The 13954-nt window shown below is 42.5% G+C and overlaps 1 protein-coding gene across 1 annotated transcript in view; it reads left to right on the forward strand.

Moving 5' to 3' along the window:
• Positions 1–28: 28 nt before the first annotated feature.
• OSTF1 (osteoclast stimulating factor 1) overlaps positions 29–13954 on the forward strand; it is a 51491-nt gene continuing 37565 nt past the window's right edge. Inside the window, exon 1 of the mRNA XM_006189007.3 lies at positions 29–483. Coding sequence (XP_006189069.1) covers positions 447–483 — 37 coding nt within the window. The 5' untranslated portion in view covers positions 29–446. The remainder of the gene's footprint in view (positions 484–13954) is intronic.

The following is a 13954-nucleotide window of genomic DNA, read 5'->3' on the forward strand; positions in this document are numbered from 1 at the left end:
GCGCCTGCGCGCTCTTGCAGGGCCCGGCCCTTTCTCGTCAGGGGCGCCCGCGGCGGGGCCGGCCCCGGCGCGAGCCTGTGGCGCCCTCGTTCGGCTCCGGCTGGTTCTGCCGCCGCGCGCGCCGCCGTGCGCTCCGCCCGCGCTCCTGCCGCGGCGAGGCTGGCAGCCGGGGAGCCAATTAGGCTCGGCGAGGCGGCGGCCACTTCCTCGTCGGCCGGGCCGCGCGCTCGGGGCGGCTCTGTCGGCCGCGGGACGGGGCGGGGCTCTGCGCGGAGCGGCTCTGCCTGCCTCAGCTTGTCTCGCTGCCAAGGGTGGACGCAGGTCCTTGAAGGCGCACCACTGCAAAGCAGACAAAAAGAAACTTTGGGGCGTCCGGAGTGCCGGCTGGAGGGGCGTTCGGTTGGCTTTTCGTGCGTGGTCTTTAGGATCAGCCGTTCCAGGAAGAGATGTCGAAGCCGCCGCCACCCAAACCGGTCAAACCAGGTAAGGGAGGTGCTCGCCGGGTCCCCTGGCCGCCGCGGTGCCCTGCGCTCCCTCTGCCACTTGGCAGGGCAGACCAGGCACGTACCCGGCCCCGAGCCTGGCTTTCGAGATGCGACCCTCCAGGGTGAGAGTTGTTAGCTTTGTTGCGTTCGCTACAGGGGAAAGATTTTTTTTTGGACAGCAAGAAGATTTTCGAGGATTTTTAAAAATTTTATTTTTAAAAGGGAGTCACCCTCGGTTTTGCAGCATTGTCATTAGCTGCAACTTTCCAGTCAGTGGGATGGCTATGTCCTATTGAAGATTTCCTGGAAGACAGGGCCATTGATCTTCCTTTAAAAAATTAAATAAATGTCTTGAAAATTTTTTTACCACTTCCTCTTTTTTTTTTTTTCTCACTGTGTGTCACTGTCAAGTTTAAGTTCTTGACCGGCCAAAGCGAACGGGAAGTGCGCTGCTGGTAGGGTGGGGTGGGTGAGCGAGTCTCCTTTGGGACTTTTGAGAGGAGCAGCGTTAGAAATAAACCTCGAGAGCCTGGGAAAAGCATTTAGAAAACTGTACTCGAGCTCGTGACAAGAAGAATCTAGGCTGAGACAGAGTAATCCCAGCTATTACTACTCGGAAGTGTCACTTTATCATGCAATACCAGTCCTCTGACTCCGTTCCCCCCAGTGAATTCGGCAAGTTAAAATGGAGAGGGTGAGATTAAGTTCCTCAAAGCAGCTTTCTTGGTCGATAGTCCTTGTTCATTTTTTCTTACATTAGAATATTTTCTGGAGAAAATATGGAGAAAGGAGAATTTTAAAGGGACTGGCATATTCCAATTCAATACTGTAACAAACTCGTGCATTCATTTGGTAGATAATTACAGAAAACCTAGGAAAAGGAAGATAAATAGCTCTGATACACTCTTTTTTCCTTCCAATCTCGTGTAACTTCAGTATAACATAGGCTGAAATTTATACGTTTACATCGTATTTCAAAGTAGCATTGATTAGGAAGGAGTAGAGTTTCAGTGATTAATTTTTTTCTTGATTTTTCTAAACTTTAATCAAGCACTACGACTTTAATAATTATCTAGTTTTCTTTCTTTGCCATCCTGCAGTGGCAGTTTCAAGTCGTTTTATTTGAAAATTATGTACATGTTCACATATATGGCATAGTCATTCACTGAGGAGTTAAATTTTGGTGGGCTGGGTGTGAAGGAAGTTGTTGGGACTTTGCCTCTACCGTGAGCGAAGATGAGGCATGGCTAGAATTGGGCTCTTTGCTTCTTTAGATGTGGAATCTGATGAGGAATTTGCATTTTAAGTGCGTATGTAGGAGGTGGCAGTGTTCTAAACGCAGATGTAAATCAGGACCTCAAGTACCCAACAAAGCAGAGTTGTTCTTTGATAGTTGAACAAAATACTTTATTTTAAAGAAGGCCCCCAGAAGCGGTTCATGAGGTTTTTCATCTCTAGGCTTTGTGATATTTGTGCTGCAGCTGGAGGAACTTTGATGTGATGTCTATGTGTGTGTTTACATCAGGGCAGTTTAGGGACCATACTGTTACCACTTGGAAATACACTCTTAGGAACCATTTTTGTTGTCTGACCCTACTGCTTTCTCCTTCTCTTCAGGAATAAGAAAGCAAATGGTTGAAAATGACTGCTGATCAGACTCCACACTGATTTATAAATCAGACGCAAACTCAAAGTCACCCTAGAAATTGGTCTGTTAGTTTACTAATTTACAATGAGAACTATTACGTTCAATCTGACTTGAACCTTTGTGTGGCTGGCTTAATTGAAAACAGAACTGTCCTATTATAGTACTGGCCCACATTTACTGTGTGCCAGGCACTGATCTAATCATTCTATGTATATTAACTCATTTACCTCTCACAACAATCCTGTGAGTTCAGTACCTTTATTGTTCCCATTGCACAGATGGGGAAATGAAGGCAAGGCATGGAAAAGCTAAATTTCTTGCCCAAGGTCAGCCGCTGAGTGGGGTGGAGTGGGCAGGATTAAAACCCAGGTAGTGTGGCTCCAGAGTCTGGACTCTTAACCATAAGGTTATTGTGCCTTACATCACAGAATACCATTCACACACGTTGTCATGTGTATTTTAGAGCTGATTAACAGTAAGTGGAAAGGAAAGCACCCCTGGTTCTCAGTCAGACTTTCTTGTCACGAATACCCATAAAGATCATCCCCTGGTTGGCAGCAGCCAGGAGAGTGGTACTGAGCTTAACTTTCTTGTCGTGTAGGCAGGCGATATGGGTGGAAGTGTCTAAAGCCAGCTGGGAATTGTTGGATGAGGTGTATTTAATTTTTGGCTTCTCTTTTTTTTTTTATATCCTGCCTCATCCCAAGTGCAAGTTTAAAAAAGATGAAGGAAGCAGGGGCATATAGAGAGGGAGAGAAGAATAATAAGAGGAAACCAGAGGGAAACTTAGCTTACAGACATGCATATCATAAGGTCCTGCAAAGTTTCTAAAGGAGGCCTGCAGATCTGGCTCTCTGCTTCAAGCAGAGGGAGAAAAGATCAATTACAAGATTCTCAGTGTTCATAAAATTAAAATGTACTACTTGCTTTGAGAAATTATTTTAATGGTACTGAACTCTGAGATGAACTTCTCCCATGGGTTCTCTTAAACTGTTGCAGTGGACTGGACAGCTCTACAAGAAACACAAGTGGGACATCATAATATGGTCCCTATGGCTTCCTGCAGCATAAGATCCAGGCAGAACAGCGGGGCTCGGTTCCATAGGCAGTGCCGAAAGGAGGGGGCCGAGGGGAGGGAGGACAGAGGACTTACCAGAAGATTTTAGTAACAGTGGACATTAAGCTATAATGTAGGCTAATGTATCTATTGGAATGATTGGTGTGTACTCAATAGGGGGACCATTTTGAAAGGAGAATTCTTTCGAAGTCCTGGTCAGATGCTGGCAGGAGAGCCCTGCCACTTCATTTCCTTTTTCACCTTCCTGAGGTTATACCAGGGTTTGGGTTAGTGACCAGATCCAAAATTCTTTCCCTAAACACTTCTTAATATATGCAGCTTATGTTTTAGGCCCAGTGTTAGACATTGGGGTTCCAAGGAACAACAGGAACAATGAAATAAGATCTCATCCTTGAAGATCTTGAGTTTAACGAGGGAGCTTTTTGTATCTACAGATAATATTGTACATTGTCCCATGTCTATAATTGGATGACTGACCTTATCCATTTCCTTTAAAAAAATCTTGTAATTAAAAATGGAAGTAATATTTTTGTTATAGAAAAATCTAGAAACTACGGTACTAAAAAACAAAATAATAAATAAACTAAAGATATAAAAAGCATCCCTGCCTATCATCTAGTGATAACGACTGTTTCCTCTCAAGTTTTTTTTTTCCCTTCAAATCCATTTTATTCAAAAAAGGAAATACAAATAATTATCCTCAGAACTGTGTCTCAGCTTCAGTTCTGAGTGTCTTGCTGCTGGTTGACATATGTTTACTGCAATCTATGTAGTGTCGCCTACACTCTGCCTAAAAAATCATTTCTGTCACCTTTTGACCTCTCCTTCCTGGTTTTTTTTCTATAAGGCCACTTTTGGCCACTCCAGGTCTGTCATTGAAACGCTCCCCTCTGAGTGTTAGACATGCCACCATGGTACTCTGTCTGCTAAAAAGTGTCTTCAGCTCATTCCTTATGGGACCCTCCTTACCTTTTACTGAACCAGCCAGCCTCTCATTTGTACACATACGGCACTTTTGTTTTTTCCAGCCATCCTCCAAAGCCTCACAGTTCCATTAGGGTGGACCCTAGGCTTGTCAGAATATAGACCACAACTCCTGTTTTCGCAAAGACTTTTTAAAAAGAGGCTTTATTCTGAGACTTATGTCAAGATGGGCCAAAGGATGTTGAATGAGATTTGGATGAGAATTCTCTCATTTTAAGCTTGATAACCCTTCTCTGCAGTTGGAAGCCTGATGCCTGACCTTGGCCAATTCTTTTAAATGGCTTATTGATTTTGGTGGTGGAAGTAAAGTGGCATAAATATTTCACTAGTCTTGGAAAAATAAATTCACGGGACTTTGAAGAAGCAAATGTCAGTGTTTTGGGTTCTTTTGTATATAAAGTAAAAATATCATAAAACTTCAAAGATGTCTTACATATGCTGCTTATGTAACACCGTTGAGAGGGAAAAGGTTTTCATCTAAAATGATTTGAGTAAATTTTTCCCCTCTGAATACATGAATTAGTTAAAGGTGAGATACGGAGTTGGCTTAAAATGTGCATGTGAATAGTTTTTCTTTATAAACTTGATGCTCTAGTAATACCTGATGGCAGAATAAAATCTGAGAAATATCTTGAAAACTCCAGTATGATGACAATGATGATAATAGTGATAGTTAACACTGATTTGGCCCTAAGTGTCAGGCCCTGTGCCAGGCACTTCGCCAGGCACTTCGTATGCTCTAACTTCCGTATGAAGTGAATCCTAATATCCCCACTTTATGGATGAAGTAGGACTTAGTGAGGTTAGATAAACTCCTTAAGGTCTCAAAGCTAGGAGGTGGTTGCTTTGACCTGGGAATGGAACAAAAGCCTTAACTGAAGTCTGTGTATTTTGGGCAGAGGAACCTGTGTGGATTCTGTTAGCTTGGACCAGCTTTACTTGGGCAGCCGTCTTCGTCTTCCACAGTTGTTGTGTTTGCATTTGCTCTGTATAGTTCCCCTCTTTAACTGGATCTGTATTAGACTATTAGATACTTTTTGAGAGTAATCTTTTATTTATTTGTAACTGCACAGGAACTGAACTTTGTATGCGTAACAGATACATAAAAGGTGTTGATAACGTAGTTTGTTTGAAAGAAGGTGGGGGAGGTTGCGGTTGGGCATATCTTGTAGCTTCATGTTAAATAGCAAAGTCTGGAGGCAGTGTCCATCAGCACTACTTCTGGAAAGAGGGGGCCCCCTCCCACTTGTGTTTTCAGCATTCCCGCAGCTTGACTTCGATGTGACTAATCTGGTGAGCTTTTCTGACATGCCTCTGTAAGGGAGGAAAAAACTTTTCCTCTACCCTCGTAGGTTTTATATCTAGGTACTGTGAATTAGCTGAATTCAAAACTGACCCAAAACCAGATTGACAGGAGAAAAAGACATACACATTTAGTTGACGTTTTTAATTTTATGTGTGTAAGGGCTCTACAGAAAAGAGTGAAAACCCAAAGATGTGGTTAGACTTGGAAGTTTACATATCCTTTTAACAAAGGGCAGTACATTGTGAAGAAGTGACTCAATTCAAGGAAAGGGGTGGGTTGGGCTTCTAGGGGGAGTGAATTTTGGGAAGATAGATACATGGAGAAACTAATGGAAACTAAGAGTTATTTTAGTGAGGTTTGCTTATGCAGACTCATCTCAGTGCCATCTCTGTCCCTGTGATCAGGGCTACTCTCCTCCTTCTTGTCTGGGGAACCTGCTGAGGGGAGGATACCTTCATGGGGGAATTTATGCCTTGCTTTTAGGCAGATATAGGAAGGGCAAAGAACTCTTCCTGTGTCAGCTTTTTCTCCGTTGCCTTCAACTCAAAATAACCCTTATGCCAAAGTGGCATATTTTCGTGTGACATTTTCTGATCCCCTTCACCTCCTACCTCATGTCCAGTGAAAACTATTGCCAAATTTGTCCTCACTTTTTTAATGGCCAGGGGAAACAAAATATACCAGCTCTCTCTATACCAGAAGATGCCAGTATAGAGGGAGCTTCCTGATTCTTTTGAAGAATTGCATGGTACTCTATTGAATTTCTTTAAGCAGACCCATATTCGTGTGCATTTAGGTTGTTCCCATTTGTTTGTTATAACAAATTGTGTAACAGCCTTGTCACTTACCTGTGTGAGTAAATCCACAGGACAGAGTCCTGGCAGGGGGATTGTTATGTCAGACATAGGTATGTGCATTGCAATTTCCATAGACATTTCCAAAATGCTCTCCAGAGAGGTTGTACCACTTTACCTCCCTGCCAAAAATGTGTGAGTGAGCATACCTTAAACAGAAAAATTACAATGCATGAGAGGAAATATCATCAAAGTGATCAGAGGGCTAGAAGTACAAGGCACAGAGCTGAAGGAAGCTCAGAGGGTGTCTCAGAAGAGGGGAAATTTAAGCAGAGTCTTGAGCGCTGAGTAAGAGTTTGGTGGGCAAAAAAGAGGGAAAAGTCATTTGACTTGGGCAGAGAAGTCAAGTAACTTGACATAGTGTTCTGTCCACATTTGCTTGACTGCACTGGGGCTGAACTTCCCTCACAGAAGCCAAGGAGATTTCCTGTACACACGTGGAGCTGTGAACCAGAGAAGTTTGTTCCAAATTAAAGAGAAAGCCACCGTTTGCCTAGGGCAGCAGATTGTGGGAAATAGTGTTGCTCCACACAGAATGCAAGCATTTGAATGTCCACTTGTCATCCATTTACTCTTGTGCTTATCTGTTTCTCGGGAGTGTTAACAAGAGCTGTGGGCAGTTAGTTTTCAGCCATGGGTTAAAGAGGGTCACATTTTCAACTCAAAGTCACTGGTGGCTGCTCAGGCCACCTCTTTTTTTAATTAATTCTGACTAGTCATTTTCCACTCCATGTTTGGGCATCAGTAGATTTTTTATTTTTTTTTAAACTTACAAGGGAAATCCCTCAACTTACTCTTGGGGTAGGAGTTTGGAAAGACTTCTGTATTTGTGCATTTTGATTAGTATTCCTTAGAATTTGATACATTGGTTTTATATTCTTGGGACCAAAGAGTGTACTCAGTGTGGTTTTTCCCTAGTCCAGTGCTCTGGTTTCCCAGGGAGCCTGAGGGCAATTTAAATTCAAATTAAGGAAGACCCTAGAGGATCTCTAGGCCAGGTTTATGCTCCTGCTAGAGTCTGCCTCCAGCCTTGTGGAGTGATCTGAAGGCAGCCCTAGGGAGTCTTTCTGGCATCCTCCCACTCCAGGGATTTTGCTAGATTCTGAGAAACTCATGGGTCCTATTTCAGGATTTTCTTGTCCAGGAGGAAAGACTTGAATCAACTCACTTATGTGAGACAAAGAAATGACTTCCACCTGGAGAGTATTCTGGAGGGGTGTTACCTTTTAGGAACTTCTTGATCCAACTCATGCTTGAGGGGAGGACCCCACCAAATTCCAGGTCTCTGAGCATGGGTGAGGGGGACTAGGGTGAAAGAATCCCCTCCAGATTCGGCACAGTGGCAGGTATCCCAGACCCCAGATTTGGAGTACTGCACAGGGTCTTATATCTCCTTGCTTGAAAACCAGACTCTAAGGACTGTCTCTGCAATGTTGCCTATCCAGGTTTACAGGGTTTTCTGGCTACTTTTGGGGCCTTTTGTTTTGATGAGTCAGTGCAGGTTGTCAACAGTAGCCCTGGGAGGACCTAAACTGAAGGTATTCTCATGGCTTTTTCAGGCAAGAAAACTGTCTGTGAAACATTTCAACAGACACACCCCCTCCAAAGTTTTGTTTCTGATTGGTATGCCAAACCTGAGATTGTTTTCAACCTTGTTTTTCTGTTGGGGGGTAAATCATTCTCTTTTATTCCTCTGCACTCGGGTTCTAAATCTGAGTCACCCAAGTGGCTGCCAACCACAACCTGGGCCTCTGCCGAGCTGAACCATGGAAGTAGGAGTCACTGCTTATGGTGGCCGCCCACTTCCTCTTCCAGGGAGCCTGTCCCATCCACAGGGCTGCTTCTAGTTTGTGCCTAACTTCTTACTCTCGAGGACCAGTTCTGTGCCTAAATATTGGGTCTCTAAAAGGCCCCTAGGACTTGCCACTGGTAGGAGCTCTGTTCTCCCCATTTCCTCACTCTTGATTGGTATTGGGTCTCTCTGATGTTTTGACATCCAAGAGGCACTCCCTTGATGACTGGCACTGGGATATCTGCTGCTTGGTCTGCCCTGAGCCCTTGTCGTCAGCCTACTGTCCCCCTACTTGGACACATGCCCCAGGTTGTGTGGCCCCACAGCTAACATGCTTGTGTCTTTCCCATGCACCATGGCCCTGAGATTGGCCTGGATCTATGTCTACTTTTGGGTGTATTTCCCCTTGGGCGCCCTTCCTTCTTCAGACCTAACCTTTGGCAGGCCTGAAGGCCATAGCCAGTTGTTGTTGGAGCTCAGAGACCAGGACCACATGCCCAGAGAGCCTTACAATAGTATTTCGCTCAGGACTCTGCTGGTTTTCCTCTCTGACATCACCTAGAACTTGGTTTCCTCTTCTTTCAGTTCCACAGGCCTTGGAGGACAAACCCACTGCTTCACATCTGATCAACAGATTCACCTGCAGTATCAAACCAGTCATTGATTTATCAAAATCCCCCTCCCAAAGGTGCTTTCATTAAAAAATAAGAAAAGCTGAAAAGAAGATTCCTGAAAGGAATTCCTTTTTCAAATGAACTGCTCTTTGCTGATAGGAATTTAGGCATAAAGATGGGCTAATTAGGGTAGATATTCTAGGATCAAGCTGTGATTTGGAAGGGAGGGAGGCAGAATATAGTACTGGGAAATGAACATTAGCTTTGGGGTGAAGTTCTGGCCCCAGATTTTTTTTTTTTTAATTAACTTGCTAGGTCACTTTGATAAATCAGTCCCTAGACCACTCAAGGCCTCATTTTTTTTTTATTTTATTCTAAATCTGATTCTAAATCTTTAAATATTTATTGCCTTAGACTGACTTTTCAAATAATTCCCCACATTTCTTCATGATTTCATCCTGTGTTTTTAATAGAGCCCTGGGGCATTTTTGGTAATGCCCTACCCATCTTCCCGCGACTCTCAACATTTGGGGCGTGAATGCAAACATAGAGAAATTAAATACTTTTTAAGTGCTGTTCATAAATCCAGATTTCTATGAGAGAGAGAGAGGAAAGGATAGGAAATAGGTTAGGATGGGGACATAGTATATTCTTTTTTTAGTTCTTTTTAAAATTTTTAAATTTTTTTTTAGTGTATTCTTAATTAGGTCTAATCTGATTTCACTTAGGCTCTGGTTATATAGGGCAGCGGGGTTTTGGTTTTGTTTGTTTATTTTTTTGCTGTTGCCTAGAGGAAGAGAACATTGGGGTGGCTCTGCAGAAATGAGACTGGGGTCTACATGCAGGGATTCCAATGAGACCCTTGCAAAATATGTCCATTCATGAATGGCCATTGAGACACTGAGAATATTTGTGTTTGGGATATATATAAGATTAATTATAACTCAATAATATCAACTCTGTAGATTTGAGATCTGAGAATGTATCTTTGGCTAGGTTTTAGAAATTAATTCCTTGTGTAAAATATTGTTCAGAGTCCCCCTTTCACTCATCTTGTTTTTCCTGTCTTTTTTGAAGGTGACAGTTTTAAGCCATGAATTTAAGTTCACACCTTGCTGTGTAGAAATTTTTACATTTCATTCCGGGAAGGAGGGTTTTCCAATACTTCTCTCTAAAAGAGGATTGATGAGTCTTCCTCTAAGAGAGTGGCTCTCAGTCCACCCATCACTTTGTCAGTTACGTAGATACCACACAAGAAACCAATTTTTTAAAGAAAAAAGCATTTACATACCTATAGGGATTCTGATATAAGGACAATTTTAAGAACATGGAATTGTACTGATGGGAATATGTTTTATTGCTATAACTTTAGAACTCACACAAAAAATTTGGTTCATAGTTAAAAATTATTAGAATGCTTTTGAGTGTTAATTTTCCACTAAACATCTTTAAGACCATAGATAAAGAACTGCAGTTTTTTAGGACAGATGACAAGAAGGTGGGGTACCTCTGCATCTGCACAGTGGGTGCTGAAGGAGGGTGAATTCCTAGTAATTATTATGAAAGCCTGCAATTTGGATGACCACTACGTGTTGGTGGAAAGCCACTGCCCTGGAGAGCGCCGAGTTTTCCTTCTTCTGTCCCTGTGGGCAGAGCCCTTATTTTCACTGTCAGCCCATCCACATTGTACAGCAAACAGTTCTGCTGGCTCGAGGGAGGGGACCAAGGGTATTCCTAGAAGTTTAAGAACAAATTCCAATGTCTCAATACTTTGCCTCCCTCTCCTCCACCCATGACCCCATGCTCATAAAAAAGATGAATGATCTTCTGGGCATCCATTAATGAAAAGAGTTGAGAAAACCTCCATGAGCAACTTGCAACCTTGCAACGATGCCTTGGGCCTTATAGTGGCTGAAGTTAGTCACTGAAATAAGTGTATAACCCTCAAGGAAGATGTCACTGCTCCTGCTCAAGGCCTTGAGTGGAAGGGAGATTTTCCTAAGAATGGTCCTTTACTACCCTATTTTAGTTATAACCCCAGAAAACCACAGTTTTTCATTTGTCTCACTTTGTCCTTCTCTAGGGGAAATCCTAAGGACCTTGTTCTTGCCTCCTCTTCCTCCTCTCAGCATCTGATCTGCTTTGGGAAAATACCTGAACGTTTCTCTGGGTCAAGATTCTCCCCTGACCTTTTCCAGGAGTCACTTGGACTCTCTGGGTCTTTCCAGACCCTCTAGGCTTCTCGTAGCCCCTCCTTTCCGTAAACAATCTTGACTTTCAGATCCCGGTGAGTTGGGTGGAGAAACTCATCACCTGGGGCATCCCCTTGCCTGGACTGAGCCCTCAATGAGATGCCAGATCTGGCCCAGGGAAGGCCGGGGGATGTAGCTCCCACCATTTCCAGGACCACCAGGCAAGGCTTACCATTTTCATGACAGGAACATGACCGTTAGGAACACTCGACAAACCTTTTAAAGGGGCATTGTTGTGTGACTTGAGAAAGATCCAGTTAGGGCAACAATTTCCAGTTTAAAGGCTGTTGTCTAGTGAGTAGAGGGTTTGGAAGAAATGAATATGTTAGACATCTTGTTGGTTTCCTATAGATGGCCTCTCTGGGCTCCCTTTCCTGTTTTGGGTTCTGTTATAATTTTGGATTCGAACTTTTTTGGAGTCTTTCGTATGTGCTGGAGAAGAAAATTTGAATTCTTCTCTCTGAACTGAGAGGGGTTCAGTTTCAAGATTATTGCTTATTCTTTGCTCTCTACTTTTTCCAATTGTGTTTGATAATATTTTTCATACATCCAGAGTTTGTATTATTATACAGGAGTTCTAGTATTAACTAGAAATAGCAAAATGCCCTCAGGTACAGATTTTGCACCTATGTGTTCATTGGGTAAGCATCAAGTGAGTACTTTGCTTAAGCTCTGTTCTATGTCTCTAGAGATTCTCTTTTCCTTTTTTTAGGTATTATGTATATCTTTGACCTGACATCAGTTTTTAAAGGAGTTATGCTTTAAATAAAGTAGATATTTTTTATCATCATGTTGTGTTGCTACCATGTTCCTTTTTTTGTTTGTTTTTATTAGCACATGTCTTTATAGAGGGCTAAGACCATTTTTTGTTGTCGTTGCAAATTTTTATTTCCTATGTACAATTGTAATTTTCCTAAGAGTTGGGCATTCCTGAAGTCTAAAATTTAGGCTTGTCCATTTATTATTTGCTCAAATTAAAAAAAACCTCTTGAAATAAAATAATTTCCAAAGCCATCTTTAATGTATTCTGAGAGCATTTTATCATCGCAAGAGTACCAGATACCTAAATCTGAAAATTTCCCATTTGGTCTCTAAACACTGGTTATACACACTCAAAGTAAAGATAAGTATTTTTGGTGAAACTTTTATTAGTTTTTTGAGAATATGTATTAGTGTGTGTGTGTGTGTGTGTGTGTGTGTGTGTGTGTGTTTTCTCCTGGCTCCTGATACATGAAATATTTCTTAATGAGAGTCTCAGGAAAATTTGAGAACCCTCTAGCCTGTCTGTGCTCCTGTCCCCAGCCTAATCTCTTACCACTTCTGCTGGGCTTCAGGCACGTTGATCTACATGACATTCCTAGACCACCCTCCACCCTTCCTGGCCTCTAGCCCCTCTGTGTAAATACTGCTCTGTATTCTGGGCCTACCTCCCCTGCCACCTGCCCCTCTTTACATCCGTAACTCCTGTTATCTTTCCAAAAAGTAGGCACCACCTGCCAACAGTCTGCACTGACCCAAGAATCTACCCACTGTCTATGTTACTTACATGTTCCCTGAATTCTCACTTTTGTGAGCATGCTTGACATTATAGTTGCTTATCTCTCCACCAATTTTTTTTTTTGGTAGTGAAATCAGAGGGACAAAGAAGACAAAAGAAAACTAATTAAAAAATACTCTGCTAATAAATAAAGCACATATAACTTTTAGGTTGTCCCTTAGTAGGGCATTAAAAGAGACCACGTTTTCTTGGTTATGTATGGAATTTGTATTCTTTGTAGACAATTAAGAAAATAAAGAGGAAAATAAACATGACTCATAGTTCTACCACCCAGAGATAACTGTTAACATTGTGATGTTGTTTCCTCCTGGTTTTTCTTCTATGCATGTCTTTGTTTTACATGGCTGATTGTAATATTATATTTACATCACAACAATAAAACGTAAGCACATCTCCAAAAAGCTAATTTTAAAAGGTCATGATAAATTCTTTTTTACTATTACTGTGGTAACCTGTATTCCAACATATGTATGAATTTACATGTTCATGCATTTCTGTTTTCTCCCCTATAATTCTATACTCATTGTTGTAATGGACTGGATGTTTATGCTCCCCCCTAGATTTATATATTAAAGTCCAAACCCCCCATGTGATGGAGACGGGGCCTTGGGGAAGTAACCGGGGTTAGATTGCGTCATGAGGGTGGGGCCCACATGATGAGGTTAGCGGTTTTGTAAGATGAAGGAGAAAGATCTCTCTGAGCACGTGCCTGGGAAAGGCCACGTGAGCACAGTGAGAAGACGGCCGCCTGCACGCCGCCGGGACGAGAGTTCTCCCCAGAAACCAAAGCGACCAGCACCTTGATCCCGGTCTTCCTCGTCTCTAGAGCTGTGAGAGTAAACGTCTGTTGTGTGAGCACCCAGTCTGCAGTATTTTGTTGAGGCAGCCTGAGTTGACTGAAGGTAATGGCTACAGGTTTCACAAATGACAACTTAAGAATCTCACTAGATTCTTTAATATCCTCTGAGGGATGTAATAGTAGATGTTATGCTTCGTTTGCCTCACAGAAGCATTTCAATTCTCTGCTGGGGTATTCTAAATGATAAATTCTCTAGTACAGGAATAGGTATTTTAAAAAAAAATTTTTTTTAGGAATAGAGTTTTGATAAGGCTGTCTTGCCAGGGAAGATGAAAACACAAGGAATAAGCCCCCAGATAAGGTAAAAATGGATAGTAATTTATAATAGCTAACACTTACGGACAGCGCCTCAGAACTGCACTCAGTACTTTACCTACACTGATTGGTTCAGTCTCATTTAATCCCAGCGTGCCAGTGGTAAAAGCTCAGATCTTTCTGAGCCCCATCCAGAGTGTTCAGACCATGAGCCCTGGGGCCAGACGGCCTGGGTTTAAACCCCCATCTCTGCTGCTTCTAGCTGTGTT

The sequence above is a fragment of the Camelus ferus genome, chromosome 4 (genome assembly GCF_009834535.1).
Source record: "Camelus ferus isolate YT-003-E chromosome 4, BCGSAC_Cfer_1.0, whole genome shotgun sequence".
NCBI classification, from domain to species: Eukaryota; Metazoa; Chordata; class Mammalia; order Artiodactyla; family Camelidae; genus Camelus; species Camelus ferus.